Here is a 21,242-nt window from a genome sequence, read left to right on the forward strand (position 1 = left end):
TCCCGGGCGTTGAAGGCCCGGATTGGACGTGATCTTTGCAAGGAGAGAAAAGCAGCGGCGGTGAATTTGATAGAATGGCGTCTCTAGCTGTGGTCAGTGAATATTTGAAATGGACGAATATAAAAAGACAAGACACCTTAAGTGACTGGGAGGAGAAGGCGAACTTTCCAGAGAAACATTACAGTTTCGAGTGAAATTCTGGGACGAGTAGTGTAGTTCACCCCACGCAGACGACCTCATGGATTTTCACTTTAACCGCCGATTTCAGCCAGACCACACACAAGAATATCCGAGACATTTCATGTGGACTCGCCGGATGGCTCGAGCTTAATTTGACGGAATGCTTTCCTGATGTTTCCTGCGATGTTTTACAGTTCACGCTTCAATCCATGCCCTTCTCCGTTCCTGTTCCTCGCCCAGTTTTACAATTCATACCAGTCGGGGTGACCAGTTATGAACCCGTCTCTCTCTCTCATCTGAACTCCATTCCTCACTGCAGCCCCCTCCATTCCCATCTCAGCACTATTAACCCTTTCTCCCTCACTTCCAAACAAACACCCCGGGCCTGGTTGCCCTTCGAATGAACCCCCAGAGTCGGGTCCAGTAGCCTTGCCATCTGTGGAGACGCCCTGTGAGCCTCATTTGCATATGAAGGCCTTAATTAGGTACCTCAAGCATTTGCGCAGGGCGAGTGTGATCGGCGAGCATGAGCCGAGGCGGGAAGTCACCTGAAAAGGTGGCAAAGGGCGGGGCAGGGAGCAGCGGCACCACGCAGTGACAGGTGGGAAATTGGATTGGATATGGAGATAGAGACGCTATCAGAGGGAGCCTCAATGCTCCTGCTACAGTACAGAGCCTCCTGCTACAGTACAGAGCCGAGTAAAGCCTGTTGGAGCCGGTGTTATTTCAAGGTGTAAAATACCACACGTCGACGCGACACCGTGGCTAAGTTGGAACATTATTTGTCCTCAAAAGGTATAAATATTATCAAAGTAATGTTTTAGAATGAAAGCTGAATTCGATGGTTAAGATCCAGTGGCTTTCGTGGTTGTGTGTGTGGGGCTGAGAGGTAATAAAATTGAACCTGGCCGAACATTGGATTAATACAGCGGGAGAAAACCCCTTTGTTTTGCTTTTAGAGTTAGTAGTTTAAAATGATAAGTAATACATTTTGTTATGTTTTCCTCTTATTCTTAATTCATATTACGTAATGCAAACCTTAAAAATAGAATTCCCAAATCAGGTAATTAGCGAGGGAATAAAATCTTTTCGGTTTTACCCCTAAATTGAGACACAAATCCAAGACCGGAGTCGGCTGCGACTCTGCCATCTTGCTGTTTGTGCTCCTTAATGACTTTCTAATTCCTCATCAGCGGGTAGCTCGCCTCCGCGCCAGGCAGACAGGGAGGGTAGCGGCCCTGGCCCCACGCCACACTGGGCAGCGCTTCTTGGCACAGGTGCTCATCCAGCCAGTGCTTGTGGTGTGTGTAGTAGGCCTCAATTATACCCTTTAAGTGTCTCTTAAATTGGGTGCGTGTCAACAGTTGAGGGCTGTCTCCGGATTTGTCCCCTATGGCAATTCCAAGTGATGAGAAAACGTGAGCAAATAAATATGCTTTACCTGGAACCACAGTTGCAGAGAGCAACAATATTTACTAATTGTAATTATGCCAAGTATTAACTGCAAACCAACTGTTGACAACCGTTAACCAGTAGCATATTCAGACCTTTTAATATATTCTTAAGACTCAAAAAGATAGTATGGTAATATGCATAGAAAGATAAAATGCACCTTCTTTAAGCCTGCACATCTTAGCTATTTTCTCCAAAATTACGATTTACTTCAAGTGTATAAGAAAAAAATAAATAAACTGTGACAGGAGACAGATTTTGCCAGCTGCTCTGTGCCCAGTGCCAGCAGCAAAGCATTAACACACACGCATGTCAATGAGCCTACTTTTCAGTCCACACACACACACACACACACACACACACACACACACACACACAGGTCAGATCACTCAGAGCAAAATAGCAGCGCATATCTCCCGGCCCATCTCTGATCTCAGTCGGGAAGGAAACACATCTTTCATATTCATCACCGGTCGTCATCGCGATGTGGCGTCTCCTCCTTTTGTAGTTACAGTAGCATTGTTGCAGGCGCTCAGATGTGAAAACTCTCGCTTTTATCACCTATTTTGGGCAAGGAGGCAGGGTGGGTGGAGGTGTAGGCAGAGATTTCCTTTTAACTTGGACCCACCAAACAGGCAGCGTTGTTGACAGGTCGTGTGAACTGGGTAAAGCCGGGATAACTAGCGGAACTTGTTTAGCATTGAGACCGTACCGTTTTGGAGGGCTTCCCAAAGTGACTCCCGAGTAGACGGGAGACGGAGACAGCTTTTGTCAGATCCGCGCTCACCTTGGCTCCCTGGAGTCGGGAGAACTATCAACAGTCTTGGAGAATGTTAGAAACGATGTTTCCAAGGTGAGAGCCTGTCCATTTGATCGTACCCTTGCACGGCGGGTTGCGAATTGACGTGCTCTGACGGTGGCCGTTGTAAATTCAGACGAAGACACAGAGGGCAATCGTTCGAATGATCCTAGTCCTCCGTCAACGGTTCTCGAGAAGCCAGAAATGACTCCCTTTGTGTTTTGAAATGCCCAGGCAGCTGTAAACTGCAATTCCCAGACCCCTGCAGGAGGAGTGGTAGGACCGGGTCTCCCATTAGCCTTGGCACGCTGCCGACTATGGCTGCGTAGTTGTTTGGCAATTAAGGGGCCCGGACGGGACAAGGTCCTCCGTCACTCATGGGGACTTGTGTCATAAACTCATTGTTGAGCCATCAATATGGGAATCTAAGCACCTCCAGAGCAGATGGAGGCCCAGCATGAGGAAGAGGGGCCATGCCCTCGGCTTCTACCCAACATAGAGACAACTCTGCTGGGGTAAGTGAGGCTACAACTCTAGGGAAGCCCTCTGCTCCGGACTGGACCTCCCATGGATAAACCTCTGGACAAAGTCCTAATGTTGTGCATGATTAATGAATGTAAACAGGGAGACAATGCCATGTATGTTTAAAGTGGACGGCAGGCCTACAGAATAGAAACAATAAAAACAATGATAGTTTCCAATAGAGTCCCATTGCTAATCTGTTTCTTCTCCTTCGTCTCAGTAATTAGCTTAAAGCTTCAGTGTCACGGCTGCACGGCTTGTGTCGTAAAGTGAAAGAGAGCTATCGATGTGAAAATAATCTGCCCCGTTACCATATTTAAGTGCAAAGAAATAGCGATAAACATGGTCTGGAGGGATAAAGGTGTCTTGCCTTCCCTGAATATGGATCTGTAATGATATTCATAAGGAGACCACCTACCGGGGAACAGGAAAGACTGTTCCTTAGCAACAACATACACGCTCTTACAAGCTACGTCTTGGGAAATTTTGACCGGATTGGGATGCAAACAACAAAAAAAAAAAACCTTTAACTAGGCCATGTTATCAGTCTGCTCCCTGAGCTGAATATCTGGTGTCTCGTCTGACAGAAATCCCCCCGGTTGACGATACATATTTCCGAGATTTCATCTGGCTTTTATATCAAAATGATTTTGAACTCCGCAGCGCAATTGTATGGAAATATGAAACTTTTGAGACATGGTTATTTAAAGAATGAGGACTTTTCTTTTTGCAATATCGTAGACCTTTATTTGTGAAAAAGTACAATACTTTGTCCTTACAAATAAGCCTAATAAAAAGATGAACTGAAAAGTAGCGTCGTAAGAACAGGAGTATGCTTCATTGAAAAAGTGTTTTATACAGTTTGAATTATGCACCATAGGATGAGTGGTCTTTGTTCCGCTTCATTTTAACATATTCCACATTGGTATACATACACATTTCAGACGAAGCCAAAAAAAATATGGGATAGATGAACGGAAAACTGATCATTTTGCACACATTTCGACTTCCATACAGTAAACTAGGCGTACGCTTGCATCGCTGAACCAAACAAAAGTCTTGACCTATTTAACAGCTCTGACCGTTCAAATCCAATGTGACCGGGCAACAAAAGATTAAAAATAAAAGAATGAAAGAAAGGTGAAATGTTTCTGGAAATCAGCTCTGATCATTCAATGCCACATTCAAGAATGGAAAAAAAAAAAAAAAAAAAAAAAAAGGAAAATAAAACCCATCAAGGCTAAAGCTCACGTCTTATATTCCACATTCCACAAGTATTCTATTTGTTTTGTTATGCTACTGTACACGACAGAACACAGAAGGTTACTGTACAATGGGTGCACACATTTATTTTCTATAGGAACCATTTCGCTTCCAGATATCATTATTTTTGCCACAACTCTGCCGCCCCGACGATTAGAGGCCTCCTCATCACGGGGACCAGCTGATAGGACAAGGGCATCAAAAATGTCTGCCGCCTTGTCGACATCATCTTTTATTGTTTTGCTCGTCAAAATTGATGGGTTTTTTTTGTTTTTTTTAAAACAGAAAGCCACTGAAGTGATCGTACTGATGATTAATATCCATAACCGTGTTCAAAGGGGCTTTTCATTGGCGAGGGAGCTAAGCACGACGTGTGACGCCGACCGTCTTGTTTCAGGATGTTTTCCCTTCTCTCCCCGACGCTGAAGACACAGTCGTGGCGGTGTGCGGGTGGTGAGGAGCGTATTACGTCAAACTGGGCGGTAGATTATTGAGCCCACGTGGTCCGCCACGACGCGCCAGTTTGAGTTTGAGCCACTTTGTCCCAATGAGGTAAGCAGCGTTTTTTTGGGGCAAGGGTGTGCTCAAACCCCCAGCCGGTTCAACGTCAAACCGTGTGCGTTATTTTTGGTGCATCCGACAGCATTAACATCATAAACTTTATTAACCCCTCAACTGAAAAATGCACCGCCGTGACAAAAAAAAAAAAGGAGAAGGAAACAAAATCAGTTAACCTGTTTTGACATATTTTCTAACACAAACAGTAATCTGTCTAAATGCATCGTTATGCAGAGGTTGTGACAAGCCCATAGAGATTAATAAAGAAAATATCTCACCGTTACAGGGATTTCAGGAAATTCACTCCACAACGGCAAAAAAAGAAAAATTTCAGTAGAACTTTTTTTATTAAATCAAAATTTTTACTTTTTGTTTTCTACAACATCCCAATTGTAGAACTGTGATGGAAAAAAGCAGAAGCTGCTTTGCTGTCATTATCCAATCTTTGAAACGACATATTAAGAGAGAAGAAACAAAACAAACAAAAAAAAAAACAAAGCACAGAATATGAGCATCTGAAGAAGGCAAATGACCCTCGTCATGTGACGTCGACATATGTGCTTCATTATTCTCGTCTCTGGGCGGAGCCGCCGCGTGAACGGGAGAAGGGCAGCGGAAAACACAAGGCTTCTCCTTGAACCCCAGCTTTCCCATTTCCGTCCTACGTGTGAAGTGAGTTCAGACTGAGGACGAGTCAAGAGATCTCAGAAGAGTTTATTCAAGAGAAACTTTGCTCACTGCCACTCAACGGCTGAGTGGGCTGCTTGGTGGGAGGTCAGCCAAAGGCCTCCATCGCCCTCTTGTGGTGGCGGCAGGTAGCGCCACACACTCAACTTCACATCTGTTGGAAGCGGCGAGACGTCTATCTCTCTATCTACTGATCAAACCTCGCGTTCTTCCGTCTGTCAGTCGGTCTAGGATGTATTTGGAGACATCTGTCAACGATCTTTCGGGGGGGGGGGGGGGGGGGGGGATTTTACAGAGGTGGGGGAGGAAGTCATTCACCTGTTTCCTGGCTTCTACCTGCTCAGGCGAAGCTTGATGGAGTTCTTCACCACCGGAATAGGGTTGGTCGGTAGAAGTGGCACGTCGGAGAGGTCAGCAGTGGACAATTTCTGAGGGCAATGAGATATGAGACATAAATAAATGATATTAATATAATTAAAAATATAATTTATACACACACACACACACACACACACACACACACACACACACACACACACACACACACACACACACACACACACACACACACACACACACACACACTTTTACCAAGGAGAAAATCCAAAAATGATGGATCATCAAATGATTTGGCCAAAAGGGTCGCTTAATTTATTACTCAGGTCTTAACTGTAATTTGTTTTTCACAGTCTTTCAAATGGCTTTTTTTTCTGTTGCATATCATTTTCAGTACACCCTAAATCAGTGATTCATCACAATTGTCATATCAAGGACCCTGAATTTTGATACACATTAGGCCACCGACCCCATTTGATGAGATTTAGTCTCTGGGACCCTGATTTGAGAAATTTTTTGTCGTTAGATATGTTTTAGCATCTATAATTTGGTTCAGGAGATAACAGTGGAACGAGGATCATTATCGTACATTCTCTAATGGTGCCAATGTCTTGTGAAGGAAATAATGAAGTTCAACTATTAATCATTTTGCTGGAGACCCCTTGAAGGACCCCACTTTAAGAACCACTGCTCTAAACATTATCTTCCATTAGATATCAACAATACCTTCATTTGGTCCCCGTTCTTCACTTCCCCTTGGTTAGAAACCTCCTGTAAAAACAAATTACAATAATAACAATTAATCAATGAAAATGTAATAATTATTGGCAAATATCCTACTCAATAATCTGGTCTAAAGATAAAAAAACAATTTTATTTTTAAACAGACAATAATAAATGTTTTTCTACCTCAACTTCCATCGCCATGGTCTCGTCCTCATCTTTTACCTCCGCGATTGGATCCTAAAAGCGAATGGAAATCATGACGTCTCACACACACTGCTTCAAAGTACTTTAAAGAGAGATATTTGGTGTAAAGGTCACCTCTTTAACAGAGAGCTTCTCAGCCGTGGTCTCCTCTAGCTGAGGTGAGGCGGTCCTCTTGCTGGGCGGTGGAGCTACAGCGCTCTCTTCTCCGCCTGGGGCCTCGGCAACCGGACAATGCTGTAAAGACAGGGAGAGCGTGGATGATGTAAATACAAAGCTCCTAGCAGGTCATAGGATATCAAAACCAGGGTATTTTTATTATTATTTTTTTTTCCAACAGATTTAGTAAAAAGAAAACAAAATCAACGTCTTGGTTTCCAGACCTCGTCGGCTCGAAACTTCTTCAGTGGCGTCTCTGGAGGCGGGGAGCCCGGCCTCTTGGCGGCGGGCGGACCCATGGTGGTCTGGCTGCCCTGCACTGAGGTATGGGTGGAGCGCTTGGCTCCGTCCGCTTCTCCCGGGACCTCGGGCTTTGTCTGGGCCTCGATGTTGAAGACTACCGTGGGCCCGGGACTGAAAGAAAATAAAACAACAACATTGAGATGAGGTTAAACACATTAAAGAAACAAGCAGAAATAAAGCAACGCCGGAAAAAACAAGGCATTTATATTATCACCACAGAAAGACTTACCCAATGGGGCTGGGAGGGGGCCCCAAGGTGGGACCCTTACTGGGAGTGGGGGAGAGCATGGATGTGGGAGAGGGCACAGACATGCTGTTGTCACTGTCGATGGATAAGTCCAGGCTGCTGTCGTTCATCTGGCGAAGGCCCTCGGTGGAATGCTGCGACACGGAAAGGGACGGACGACTCAAACTCTAATAAAGACACACAACTGAAATACATCTGACTTATGAAGATGATCACATGAAGATGAAGAATCACGCTAAGATTAAAACACTAATAAGACTAGACTTTTTTTTTTTTTAAGTTGCAGGGGAGTAAACATTACCTTTCTGCGTTTGAGGTTGGGTAGCAGCTGGTGCAGTTGTTTCCTCTTGACGTGCATGGCCGATATCTTCATGTCCTGCTCAAACATCTTGCTGCTGATAGCCTGTCTGTAGACTGTACAAACGATGGAAAAGGAAAAAAGAAGAAAAAAAAAAAAACAGTTGCAATTTGTCTAATCCAGTCGTATTCGCCTGTATTCTCTTCACAGCTCATATTACTTCGACTTACCAGTGTCGGTGAAGGACTGGATGTCAAAGGTCAGGTCTACGTTGAGGTTCTCAGAGCCCTCGGTTTTCTTAAAGACAATCCCGATCACCCACATCGTGCTGAACTCCTCTCTAGAACGGACACGAGGGTGGATTGATTAAGGTTACCAAAAACAAGATGTTTTAAGTGTTCACTTTCAACATTATCAATGTTATATCAACAAAATAATACACATCGAATTCAGAAGAAGAATTCAGAAGACTCACTTCTCAGTGCCTTCCTTCGGGCCAGGGAAAGACTGCGGGTTGACATGGGCCAGAATGATGAACTCATTCTTTTCCAAGTTGCCAACCAAAATCCTGATCTTCGACTCTACCAGGCCCACCCTGAAATAAGGGAAAAACAACACAAAAATTACTAATAGTATTCAAATAAATGCACAGAAAGGCTTGAAATATCAAAATAATTCCTTCGTAATTCTTGCACGAAGAGCAGCATGGACACAAATAGGAAGCAGTCTCACCCAAAGACATGAGTTTGTCGACTAAGATGTCTTCATTCGTTCGAGTTTCACTCACACTCGGCAACTGCTGCTTACTTGTGTCCATTGTCTGCTGTGGGTACTCACCATTCCAGGTGCTGCTTCTCTGTCGGCGCGCTTGCTAGCAACACAATATAATGCCTTGGAACATAAGAGACAGAACAATGCCATTACACCCTAAAGACAAAGAGCGCAGACAGCCAACACTCCAGGAAGGCCAGGGGAAGCACGTCCCCAATATGAGCACACATCACGCAGCGGAGTTCACAGCACAGGACTGTTCCCAACCCACGTTACAAGCTGCGGTTCAGCACGCACCTCTGATCAATATTCAAAGCACGTCAAGCTACAGAACACTGAGTGACACAATAGGAAGCGGAAAAGTAAGGGCTCTATTGTTCAGTCATGGGACATAATTCCCCCCACACCCACCTCCAGGTTCCTAAAAAAAAATTATAAAAGAGGCACTAACGAGTGGTCACTGGTATATACTGTACAACCCCCTGCTTTTACAGACTCGAAATGCTACAGAACTAATTTAAACTAGACATCACAAGCTGCGCACGACTGATTATTTACAAAGGTAGCTCAAGCATCTGGTTAAGCCAGATCAATGAGACGCTACCTGAGCGGAAGTGGTCCTACCGATAAGGACTTATGCTACTAATCAGAAGGAAAATGGATGTGTAACTTTCAGGCTGCATTAGAAAAAATAAAAATAAAAATAAAATACTGAGCCCAGAACACACAACACATTTATTCAAATTACACAATACAATAAATCCAATGGAAAATGCTGAATATCCAGGCTTGTTCCAAAGTAGAAAAAAAAAAAAAAAAAAAAAACAAGCTCATAATATACTGGAAGATATTAAAACCAGATGAGTTTAATACCCGCCCCACCAAAATAAAATCCTTTCAAACCCTCCTGGACCAGACTATCCATTCCTTGTGGCACGTTTCCTCTGCCAGGGCAGCGGCAAGGAACAATAGGAGCTACAGTCCACGGCCACAGCATTTGGGTGGATTCTGCCAGACTTTGCTTAAGGCAACCTCTTCTTTTAACAGCTCGTGCCAGTTTGATGTCCATTTTGAACAGGTACCAAAAAACGATAATTATGAACAGGCTCAGCAAACCGCCGCTGCAGTTATACTACCAGATTCATGTTGAAATATGAAGGCCGCCGTCTCAGCGTGGAGCTCAACATGCCTTCACCGGGATACGTCACGTTTCTGTTTAGCTAAAGTGGTGAGACCGCCGTCTGTTGTTGCCTGCAGTCTGTTGTTGCCTGCCCGCCATTCGAGGACAGTATTGCAAGGGTCCTGGCACCCATATTTAAAAAAAAAAGAAAAAAAAAAAAAAAAAAAAAAAAAAAAGGCTTAGAGGCAAAAGCAGAGGATGCAGTCTTACCACTTCCTCCCAAAACGGGTACATTTCACACCTGTCGACTCCTGATGAAGGCTGTAGAGCTACACGCTAAAACTGTTGAGAAGTTATTCTAATCTTTTCACAAGAAGCTGATAGTATATTAAGACAGAAAGGCTGAGCTCTCATTGGTGCATCGCTTAAGACTTGAGTTTGAACCGCTTACACTTTTTTAGCATATTTATTAAACGCTTGGAACCAACTTAGTAATCGGAAGTGTCCAAGTTAATAATCAATCAAATTACTGTTACGTATACAACATGCTCAATTTGCAAATAAACCTGAGGTTGTCAAAAATGATACAAAATAAAAAAACAATATATATATATATATATATACACACATATATATATACACACACACACTCCTAATCATGCAAATTCCATCCACAGTTTGTCTTGTGGGCGTGTTGCTTGTTACAGTTATGAAATAATCATAAAGACGGATTTAAGGCCTATAATTGATAATGTATGAATACAATAGGAAATAAAAGAAGAAGTCTATGAAAATCAGACTAACAAGAAATACATAGTGCAAATTGTGAACTAAATCATTTTATTTTGAATTGGGTACAATATAATAAGGCACAGGGGAGAAAAGAAACTCAGGATTTTTAATATTTAATATGAATTCTTACAACCAGGTACCTACCTTTTATTAAGAGAAATACAAAACATCAAATATAAAGTGCTTACATTCAAGGCACAGTTAAGGTGTTTGAATGATAATAGACTTGAGGCACTGCTTGAATTTAACATTGTATAAGCATTAATGATCCTTTGAGAATCAAAGAGTGTGCTTAGGCAAAAAAAAGCTTTAAAGCCTTATCAGACAGACTAAAGGTATTTATTTAAACTTCCAACGGGATGCGTGAAAACAAAATAAACTGAGAGAAAACTAAATATACACTAGACAGTATTGTGCATTGTATGTGTGGGTGTGTGTGTAATGGGAATGGAAATCTTTATTCAAATACTTTAATCTCACCATGTGTGTCCAATAGGATAAGCAGCTTAATACATACTTGTATTTCTGAAAGAAGTTTGGTGCTTCAAATAGTTTGGACCACTCTGCTTTATTCTGCAATATTTCGTCAGTGACGGCAAGGCCTGTGGAGGATGAAGGGAGAGCGTGTTTAACTTGAGTAATATCTTAACTGCATACACTACATAATACAGTTCTCACAGTTTCTAGTTTATCATGGTTTGGCTTAATCACACTGAAACATGCTAAAACTGCGGCGTAATAACAGCCGGTATTGGACGGCATGATTACTTCTCTTTGAATAAAGTTTAGAGATAATGTTTTAATCAGTGCGTTTACGTGCATATTAACAATCAGGATGTTCAAGTATCCCAGTAGTTATAATAAACACGAATATGATGGCTGGGATATCCCAATTCTAACTAGAATCTTGTAAACATCTTGTAAAAGTCACTGCTGTTGTACACATCAAAATAGCCACCGCTAAATTAATAAAAAAATATGATCAAATGTGTCGATATATACAAAGAAATACTAATACAACGTTTAGGTTCGATGGCCAAGGTCTCAACCAGGACATGGACGTAATAATAACGAGCACATAAATGCACCAATATATCGAAACTGTTTGATAAATGGACTGTTTGTTGGGGCACGAACGCTGCCCCCTGGTGATAATCAGCTGAAGGACACAGACCCTGTTTAAACTCTTCCCCCATGACGGCTCTGGTGGAGGCAGACACATTGTAGGTGGAGTTCTGCTGTGGGTAGGCTGGGGTGATGATGGGCATTAGGTGGTAGCGGTCACTAGGTGTCACCTGAAAATACAAGGGAACGGAAAACTGAACAAGAAAATACCAAGTAATCCAGAACAAAAAACAAAACACAAAAAAACATGACAATGAGACCTCATGTGACCTCAACTGTTAAAATGCCAATCAGTAATATTATTTTTCTCTTGTTGTGCAAATTGGGAGATTTACAAATGTTCTTGGTCAATGCCAGTCAGTTCACCATTTCCTTAGTGGCAGCTGAGAACAGGCGCATATACACCGATCGGCCACAACATTAAACCACTGACAGGTAAAGTGAATAACATTAGTCATCTCATTCCAATGGCACCTGTCAAGGGGTGGGATATATTAGGCAGCAAGTAAGCAGTCAGTTCTTGAAGTTGATGTGTTGGAAGCAGGAAAAATGGGCAAGTGTAAGGATCTGAGCCACTTTGACAAGGGCCAAATTGTGTTGGCGAGACGACTGGGTCAGAGCATCTCCAAAACGACAGGTCTTGTGGGGTGTTCCCAGTATGCAGTGGTTAGTACCTACCAAAAGTGGTCCAAGGAAGGACAACCAGTGAACCAGCAGCACGGTCATGGACGCCCAAGGCTCATTGATGTGCGTGGGGAGCGAAGGCTAGCCCTTCTGGTCCGATCCTACAGAAGAGCTACTATAGCACGAATTACTGAAAAAGTTAATGCTGCTATGATGGAAAGGTGTCAGAACACACAGTGCATCACAGCTTCTGTGTATGGTGCTGTGTAGCCGCAGACCAATCAGAGTGCCCATGCTGACCCCTGTCCATCACCCAAAGCCCTACAATGGGCACATGAGTGTTGTTTACCCGGGGAAGAGATGGCACCAGGATGCACTATGGGAGGAAGGCAAGCTGGTGGAGGCAGTGTGATGCTCTGGAAAATATTCTTCTGGGAAACCTTGGGTCCTGGCATTCATGGGGATTTTACTTTGACACGTATCACCTACCTAGACTTTATTGCAGACTGTGGCGGACCAAGGGGCGTGGTCAAGCACCGGCTGCAGACGACAGCATGGCTCCCTTTCCCATGGCTGCCAAGCTGCGGCCGTGGGAAAGGGAGCTTTCTTAATTTGTCTGTCTTACAGAGGGAATAGGTGCACAGGCTCGTCAGTCGACCAGGGCCAAAGCGGAACGCCATTCCTCCTGCGCCCAAAACCACCACCACCACATCATCATCATCATTATTATTATTATTATTATTATTAATAATACTTCTGATCTGCGAACCTCTTGTTCCCCGATATAACAAAAACCCTTGCCATGTTGGCAACCCATAGCAAAAAGGACCAGAGACAGAAGTATAAATAATAATACTAAGAATAATGATGTGGTGGCGGCGGTGGTGGTGGTAGTTTCGGGTGCAGGAGGAATGGCATTCTGCTCTGGCCCTGGTCAGCTGACGAGCCCGTGTGTCCATCCAATCTGTAAGACAAACAAACATTAAGACAGCTCCCTGCCGAGTCGGATCAATCAGCGCCGTGCAGGCACTGATTCGGCCGATGTGAGGCAGCTTGACGGCCGGGGAAAAAGGAAACCGTGCTGTCATCTGCAGCCCGTTGGTCCGCCACACAGACCAAGTACACACTCAAGTATTCCCTGATGGCAGTGCCCTCTTTCAGCAGGATAATGCGCCCTGCCACACTTTGCCACAAATTGTTCAGGAATGGTATAAGGAAAATGACAAAGAGTTCAAGGTGTAGACCTGGCCTCCAAATTCTCCAGATCTCGATCCGATGGAACATCTGCTGATGTGCTGGAACAACAAGCCTGATCCATGGGGGCCCCACCTCACAACTTCCAGGACCTGCTGCAAACGTCTTGGTGCCAGATACCACAGGACGCCTTCAGAGGTCCATGCCTTACAGTTAATAAGTTCTGCAAATTTGAGGACACCGTAGAGATGTGAGGGGTGAGAGCAGAGAAGTTGAGGTGCAGTTCGGGGGTCGTGGAAGAGGAGAGACGTTGGCAAATGTAGTTTTAGTTCTTATGGCTTCCTTTAGCACTCTATCAGTATCACACTTCTTCAACCTACTATCGCAATTTAAACGAGAAAGTTTTAATCTGTTTTCCAAGACTGTTTACGTCAAGTTTCCCAAAAGCCTGACACTAATCAGAAAGTTATCATGTGGAATTATTGTGCTTCATTATGGAAAATGTGATGAAATGGTGCAACAGCATTTTTATATATTTGTCAATCGACCCAGTCAACAAGGCCCAGTCTCATTCCCCTGCAAAGCATTTTTCATAGACAGTCATACAACATTAGCGATCTGTTTCTCATTACCCTTGGATCCCACACTGGAAGGTTGAGGTTGCAGTCCTCTGGCTGCTTTAGCAGAACTGGGTTGGGCCATTCCCTGTATCACAAACAAACATGTCAACATTGTCAGTTTACCCACCGCATAATAATACGCTAAATTTTGCAAACATATGAGAATCACAACCTTGCCCCTATGGACTTCTAATAGAATATGGAACCAGGTATATCTTAAAAGACAACTCACCACTTTGAGAACACAAGGAAGAATTTGTGCACCAGGGTGGAGGCTGTAGCATTTGGGTACAGCTGGCAAGTTCTGGCCACCAGCATGGCCCATGATACACCACCAAGGAAACCCAGGATATTGGAATAAATATTGCGGCCTGTGGATCACAGATATGGGAGGGGAACAAGTATAAAATATACATTTTTATTGGGGTTCTGTGAATTTATATTCTATACTCCACACCAGACTAAATACAACAGTTAAAAATTAAAAATTAGAACAGTTAAAAATTAGAATATTTTAAAAAGGCACCATAATTGTGTTCTTTCGTCAATATCATGTTACCTCTTGAAACGGCACACAGACTGTGTAAACAAAATTGAGTGACAGATCAATTATTTAATAGTACAAGAGTGCCGATAAACAATATTAAAGTAGTTTAATTTGAATTAATTTAAATTAAAGTAGGAATTTCCCCCTGGGATTATTAAAGTATTTCTGATTCTGATTCTGATTCTAAAGCACTCCCACAGTTTACTAGCATGCAGTTGGGAAACTGTATAGTTTTGTCTGCAAATGTAGTTCTGGAACTATCTAAATTAAGTTTTTTGCATTTGCACAATAAGGAGCATATAGTTTAGGTTGTGGCAAGTAATCTTTAAGGGGCTTATCTATGGCCTCTATATTTCTTTCTTGATGGAATCAAGATCAAAAATCACTTTCTGATGTCACAATTTACCATTTGTGCATGGTATTTTGTGATTGGTAATGTTGACTGGTAATCAGAAGTGCGTAAAAGCAATATCAGTTAAGCTCATACTATATATCAGCATGGCTGTGACCATCCCAATACAAATAAAATCACAGCAAAAACAGTGTTTCAGACAACTACAGCTATGGCTTCCATTCATTCCTTGAACACTGATTGGGGTGTGGTTGCCAGGTAGCTAAGGCAACTTAGCCAAACAAAGTCACCATGGCAACACAGCCTCTGTCTTTCCAAGTGAAAAAAAAGAAAAACAAATGATACAAAGGATTCTTTTTGCCTCAAACAAATCCTGTTTTGGAGTGAAGGCCAACGCAGGTCAGCGGTGACCTTGTTCACATGCTAGTAAGTTGGTGGCATAAAGGACGGGGACACAATTAACCTCTAACAACAGTCCCTAACAACAGTCTCTGGAGGGACCACAAATAGCAAATCGAGGGGCATGTGGTGTTTTTAAACAAATGTCTTCCAAAGGCAAAAAAATAAATAAATTAAAAAAAAAAGACCAAAACTTACCTGTTCACAAAAAGGTAGGAAAGGTATGAACAGATTCAACTCACGTTTTGCCCAAAGCTTGATAGTTCTTAAAGTGAGCCTGAAGTTCTCAATATTGGGCACAAGGTGGAGGATCTCATCCGTTACTCTACAACCTACACAAATATAAAGGACGCAGTGACTAAGTCAACAAGAATTTAAACAAAACATAAAAAACAGACTGATGAGTTTTCGGTTGTTAGAGAAGCAGTTTCCTTCTTTCCTTTCCATTCAGAAGCTGCGCTTACCGTTTAGGCTCCTTATGCAACGGATGTCCAAATTCTTCAGGAGACCGTCGTCTCGAAGATCTAGATTCTCTGGAATAGTTTGTAATGCTAACCGGGCAAACAGTATGTCAATCTGAAAGCACACAAATCACGAAGAAACATCAAGCTATACATTTAAAACGAAACAGGAGATATCTTTTCGATATATTACCACACAAATGTACCTCAATTCCATCAAAGGAGAGCTTGATGACGGGGACAAATGCCTCTTCGACACCCTATAGAAAAGGTGAACGACGGCGTCATCAGGTAAATGACACGTGAGAGAAAAATCCTCATTTCGTGCCAGAATTCTATGCTGTTAATAACCTGCCACTCACCCGCAGGTCTTTGACCTCCTCTTGCTCCTTCAGCTTCTCATAGAATGAGGTGAAGAAGTCCGTTCTTTCAACATGTCGCGGCGCTACACAAAGGGCATCGATATCAGCACCTACCATTGGGAGGAAGTTCCGTGTGGGTGAAATGGTCAATTTAAATGCCACCGAAGTACTATCTCGACCAATATGTCACCTCGCTGTAGTCCTTCAACAACACACACCCTTCCTGCCCTGCCCATTAATAAGATCTGTGGCCCACATTTCTTACAAAAAAAACAAAACTCCTTGACAAGCAGCCACATTACAGACCAATATAGGGTATAATTCTCCTTAAGCAACGCAGAAAACTTTTTTGGTGAAAACATTGAACAAAACATTAAACCAATAATAAAAGGCATGATCACCAGAGTATTACGTTTTACAATACAGAGTACTGCCATTAGGGATGCCACAGTGAAGAGTTTTTCCCCACCGATTAATAAACTCACGACAACAACAGTGTTACCGGCAACACCGGACATTTTACAACGGGGAGGTCCCGCTATGCACGGTGCTGCTTCTTTTTGGTTCAGGGGAAAATAAAAAGTTAAATAAAATACATCTAAAATAAAAACACAATGTTCTCAATGTTTATCTGAGAGGAACAGAGCAGCAGACGGAGATCGCGGCCGCAAATTACACATGGAGAGGGAAACAGGTCCCTGATCTAAGATCTTCTATCACCTTCTTTCTCTCCTCTCTTTCCATGATAAGGGAAATGTGACTCCAGACTGTGCTATGGCGAGAAGAAGCCACTTTCACTTTTTGAGTGTCCAACTAAGTATTGATAACATGCTTAGTACTTTACAGATTAGAATCGTTTTATTTGATGAACGTGGGCGCTGATGAAAGTGAACTAAGGGAATTTTATTTTCATTTAGAAAATAAATAAATAAAATGGCAGTGGGCAAATAATGTTATCGGTGTACGCCTGAACACAGTCTAACACCGGTAACCACAGCAACCCTAAATGCCACTATATAACCATTGTATTTACTTGGAAGATTCAAGGGGTTATTTGTCACATACAGAGAATGGGAAATCTTTACTACCTTAAACCTTAGGGTTTCAGCCAAGAATCTCTTTCTAAACAAACTTTTCTGCCTACAACAATCAACAGTCACGACCTGAGAAATGCAATAAATGCTGGAAAAACATAACATCCTCTTTTTAAGTAAATCAACCAAACCAGGAAAAAAAAAAGTACCTTTTGTGTGTACTCCTAAGCGATAGGAGCCGAACGTGAAGATCTTTCCTCCAACAGTTTCTATTAATGCTGCAGGCAAGTTCTATGAAACAAACAAAAGCAAAATGTTTCAGCTGATCGCAAACAGCTTTTCAATCACATTTAACACCGTTAACAGATCAACTACACACACTTACCTTTAATTCACTGATCTCTTGGATCCACTCTTTAACCAGTGTGTTCAATTTACCCAACACAAGTATTCTGTTGGTAAAAAGAGATTTTTAAAATTCCCCGAAAACAAAACATAGCATCACCGACAAACCATCTTTACCACATGAGCAGCAATAATAACTTGAGGGTTCCATTCCAGTTATGTTCATGTTGACAAGAACACACGAGTAGCTCACATCAAGTTGTTTTCATCGGACAGCCGAGCGTTCACGTTATGTTTGTGTTGTCTGGTTTTATGCGTTAGAATTATTTGTGGTCTCGTACAAAACAATTGCCAGTTAATGATAAAGCTGAATTTCATCTGAGTTGTAATAAAACACATCAGAGGCCAGTTTGAAAACTGATTGACTGAAGATAAGGACAAGATGGGAGATTTAAAGGATGACTGACCACTCGTACCAAAGACCTTTTCGCGGGGATTTTTGAGTCCACGACAAATGTTCACGATCTTAGGAAAATCATCAGGAAGTTGCTTGGTTTATGAGATGTTGAGACTGACAGTCGCTTGATTTGAAATGGTCAGAAATTCTCGTGATCAGTCCCAGACAAGTTTTGAGAATATCAGGTTGGTTTCATGATATTTTAAGTTTGGACCACCATAGTGCGTGCTAGAATCTCAACAAGGCCCAATCTCAGTCTTTCTAAATCCTACACTGTGATCACTAGTGGGATAGGGGGGGAAATGCTGTGTGATGCCCTTCTTTTGGTATATCCTTCCAAAAAGCCACTTCCCAACTGAGAAGTTCCCTGTACGGTACCTGCGCTGAAGCTCCAGCTCTTCCTCAAACACCCCATGGGGCTTTAGGGTGTCTGTCAGCTTGTGGGTTAGGACCAGGTCAGCATCCTTCGGCATAGCCAAGCTGATGGGAGAGGTAATCCCATAATGCTTTTGGGCCTGCGGGGCCAGTGGAGCCTGATTGGTGATTGGACTGAGGAAAAGCGGAAATGGTTTAAGAATAATCGGTAAAACAAGGATGGCATCAAGAAGCAATAATTACATGCATACATACATACACTATAACCTCCAAAACACACTAAATAAATGTACTCGACATTACCGGTTTGTGGAACAGCTGTCGAGTTAATAAGTAAAGTAGAGATCCCAATTCTGGAAAGCAAGGTAACCGGCCCCTGGCTTTAGAACTGGCAAACAAAACATCAATTGCTGCTTGACACTTAAATCCATATAGGAAAGCCCCAGCTAAGGATTTGGCTAACCCGGCTGTCTAACTATTTTGGTTGATCAACGTTTAAGACAATCACATTTTAAAGACTTCTGCTTTGTTTTTAATTTCTCGACAGCGGTGGAAATCACTTTGGACAATACATCTGGATTATATTCCTTTTATAACTGTGAGGGAGTTTTTCAAAGTTTCTGTTTATTTCAGATTACCCCCATATAAAGTAGCCATTTTCTTTTTTATATGTGGATTTTCACATTTCATTCTAGGGTTATCACTGTCCATTGTTTTGAATTGGACCGGCTGGAGCATCGCAATTTCCCTCTAGGGATGAATAAAGTATCTATCCATCCATCTATTTAATAACAATAAAGGAGGGTCTATGTGGGATAGGAAATTAAGAGGCTATTCCAAGTCTGGCAACCTATAACGCAGATCAGGGAAATATTGCTCCACTGCTTCGACCCCATCCTCTCCACAACCTGCAGCGTTCCCTTTTGCCCCCTCCACTTCAATTACAATCGCATGTTGCTTTTAGCAGTAATGCTATTATTACATCTGCTATTCCTATAACCACCATAAGTACTGTTATCCTTGTTATTATTGTTGTTTAAATCAGAACTACCGTTGTATTGTAATGCTGCCATTTGCACTTTAACGTGACTGCCACCTGCACATCCTGGGCTCACTGGTTAGCATAGCGCTACTCCCTGATAACTTTGTTTATAATGTGTACACATGGTATGTGTTGTTTCTGTTCCAGTTGATTTTGTGTCTCCGTCGTGAAACTTCCAACGCGTTCGCCGCATAAACACGGAGATCCCCCCCAGGGGGACGAATAAAGGTGTCTCCTCAACACGACCCAGAGACTGAAACAAAGCAGCTTTTCACCGATGTTAACGGTCCACGACGAGCTAACGAACTAGCTCAGCCTCCGTGGCCTTGCGCCGCCGCCGCCGCCGCCGCCGGCGGCCTCCGCTCGTCGTGCCTGCCGCGGCAGACGCCTCCAAACAACCGAGAGACGTGTACTTACAAAGGCATCTCGGTGGGAAAATCAAGCGGTCGGAGCGTTCGTGACCATCGTCGTCGTCCCCGTCGCGTCCAAATAAAGGACACTGTGTGCGGGCGGACGCGCGTGCCTGGGGGCGCGCGTGCGTGCGTGGGCTCTCAGCGCCTTTTGTTTCCGCTCAACATGGCGCGCGCTCGTGCCGCGCTCTCGCCCGCTCGGCTCTTTCGTCACAATGTTGGTCACGTGACCGGAAGTCCGGCCCAAATAAAACAACAACAACAACTTTGTTGACGTGACCTGACGAAACAGGCACAGTTTGCCACAGTCCAATTATTGTGCACCTACAATTTAAATAAATTCGAATCGTGATTAATAAATATAGTATACAAATACAACTGTGAATACTGTAGTGATGTAGCGTAATTAATGACGTATGCAGGTCATTTAAACAATGCACTAGCATTAAAATGTATTTTAAACAGTGCACATGTCGTGAAAAATGTCAACGTCACATTCTTTTGTTCTCAATCTGTCCCTTAGACTTTGAATCAGCTTTGAAATGTGTTTGTATTTGATGGTTTTATTTATTTGTGGATTTCTTTTGTATGTTTTCTTGATAAACCGGCCCGACGGCTGCGCATGCGCAGTGCTCTGTTGTTCGAACGCTTCCAACGTGAGGTTTTTTCTTCTTCCGGTTGCCGAAAACAGCGCCGAGCCTTCGATGCACTGGAAACGGAGAACACAGCAGCGCCTGGTGGTCAGGAGGAGCTAGAGCAGCCTCCTCGCTTGGAGACGCACTGCAGACGGAGATTTGATTTCATAGTGATTTAGTGCACAATAAAAACCCTGAAGTCGGCTTCGTGTTTTCATTTGTATCGTCTGGTATACGTGTTCAATTTTTAGTGCTGCAATGATGTCACTATGCTTCCGTGCCAATTTTGTCTAATTAGTAGCTGTTCAATTAAATCAAATAGTATGAATGCCGTACACTCAATAATCAACAGTTATGTAGGCCCTATAAACACATGATGCATTCTGCCTTCATGATGTATGTGTGTGTGACAACTATTTGCTTTGAGTGTCAAACAATATTTATGTTTGGGGACTAAAATTGACATGTGACAGAAAACAAAGTATCTAGGGAGGGTGGCCCAGTAGTGACAGTCCAATACATTTAGCTCGCAAATACAATTGAAAATGCTCTACCTGAGCTTTAAAGCACATTATACAAAGTCATAGAAGGATAAAAGCAGAAAAATAAACAAAAAAGAGACACACACAAGTGCAATTTAAAACACGGCCACACACAGGTATAGTTCTAAGGATATTAAAGCGAACATGCTATGTTTGTCTATTCTTCTGTTTATATCTCTGTTCAGTGCTCATATCTCACTATTCTTTTGCCAATAACCACAATCTGAAATATGTGCTGGTTTCACGGCACAGACCTTCAAACCCTAAGGCGCTGTCATTATTTCCAACTACTGAAATGGATGGA

General features: G+C 42.8%; 1 protein-coding gene across 3 annotated transcripts; it reads right to left on the minus strand.

Moving 5' to 3' along the window:
• Positions 1 to 3,698: 3,698 nt before the first annotated feature.
• On the minus strand, positions 3,699 to 19,867 carry LOC307244707 (poly(A) polymerase type 3-like; the record flags this gene model as incomplete). Of its 3 annotated transcripts, XM_080019980.1 has the most annotated exons (23): positions 19,769 to 19,867; positions 18,313 to 18,483; positions 17,518 to 17,584; positions 17,342 to 17,423; positions 16,099 to 16,208; positions 15,943 to 15,996; positions 15,740 to 15,851; positions 15,518 to 15,607; positions 14,210 to 14,348; positions 13,990 to 14,062; positions 11,589 to 11,709; positions 10,932 to 11,016; positions 8,569 to 8,622; positions 8,207 to 8,326; positions 7,962 to 8,071; positions 7,735 to 7,847; positions 7,416 to 7,567; positions 7,108 to 7,297; positions 6,842 to 6,961; positions 6,707 to 6,760; positions 6,524 to 6,568; positions 5,780 to 5,889; positions 3,699 to 5,688 (listed from the first exon to the last, which is right to left on the minus strand). In XM_080019980.1, exons 1-22 carry the CDS (start codon positions 19,774 to 19,776, stop codon positions 5,794 to 5,796), a joined length of 2,166 nt encoding a protein of 721 aa, XP_079876106.1. In that variant the 5' UTR covers positions 19,777 to 19,867. The 3 variants fall into 3 exon arrangements, with proteins under 3 accessions (XP_079876106.1, XP_079876105.1, XP_079876107.1); XM_080019979.1 differs by having other exon boundaries at positions 3,699 to 5,889; XM_080019981.1 differs by lacking the exons at positions 3,699 to 5,688; positions 5,780 to 5,889; positions 6,524 to 6,568; ... (9 more) ...; positions 11,589 to 11,709; positions 13,990 to 14,062 and having other exon boundaries at positions 14,206 to 14,348.
• Between the last annotated feature and the right edge of the window lie 1,375 nt (positions 19,868 to 21,242).

This window comes from Zeus faber (assembly GCF_960531495.2).
Source record: "Zeus faber genome assembly, chromosome: 2".
NCBI classification, from domain to species: Eukaryota; Metazoa; Chordata; class Actinopteri; order Zeiformes; family Zeidae; genus Zeus; species Zeus faber.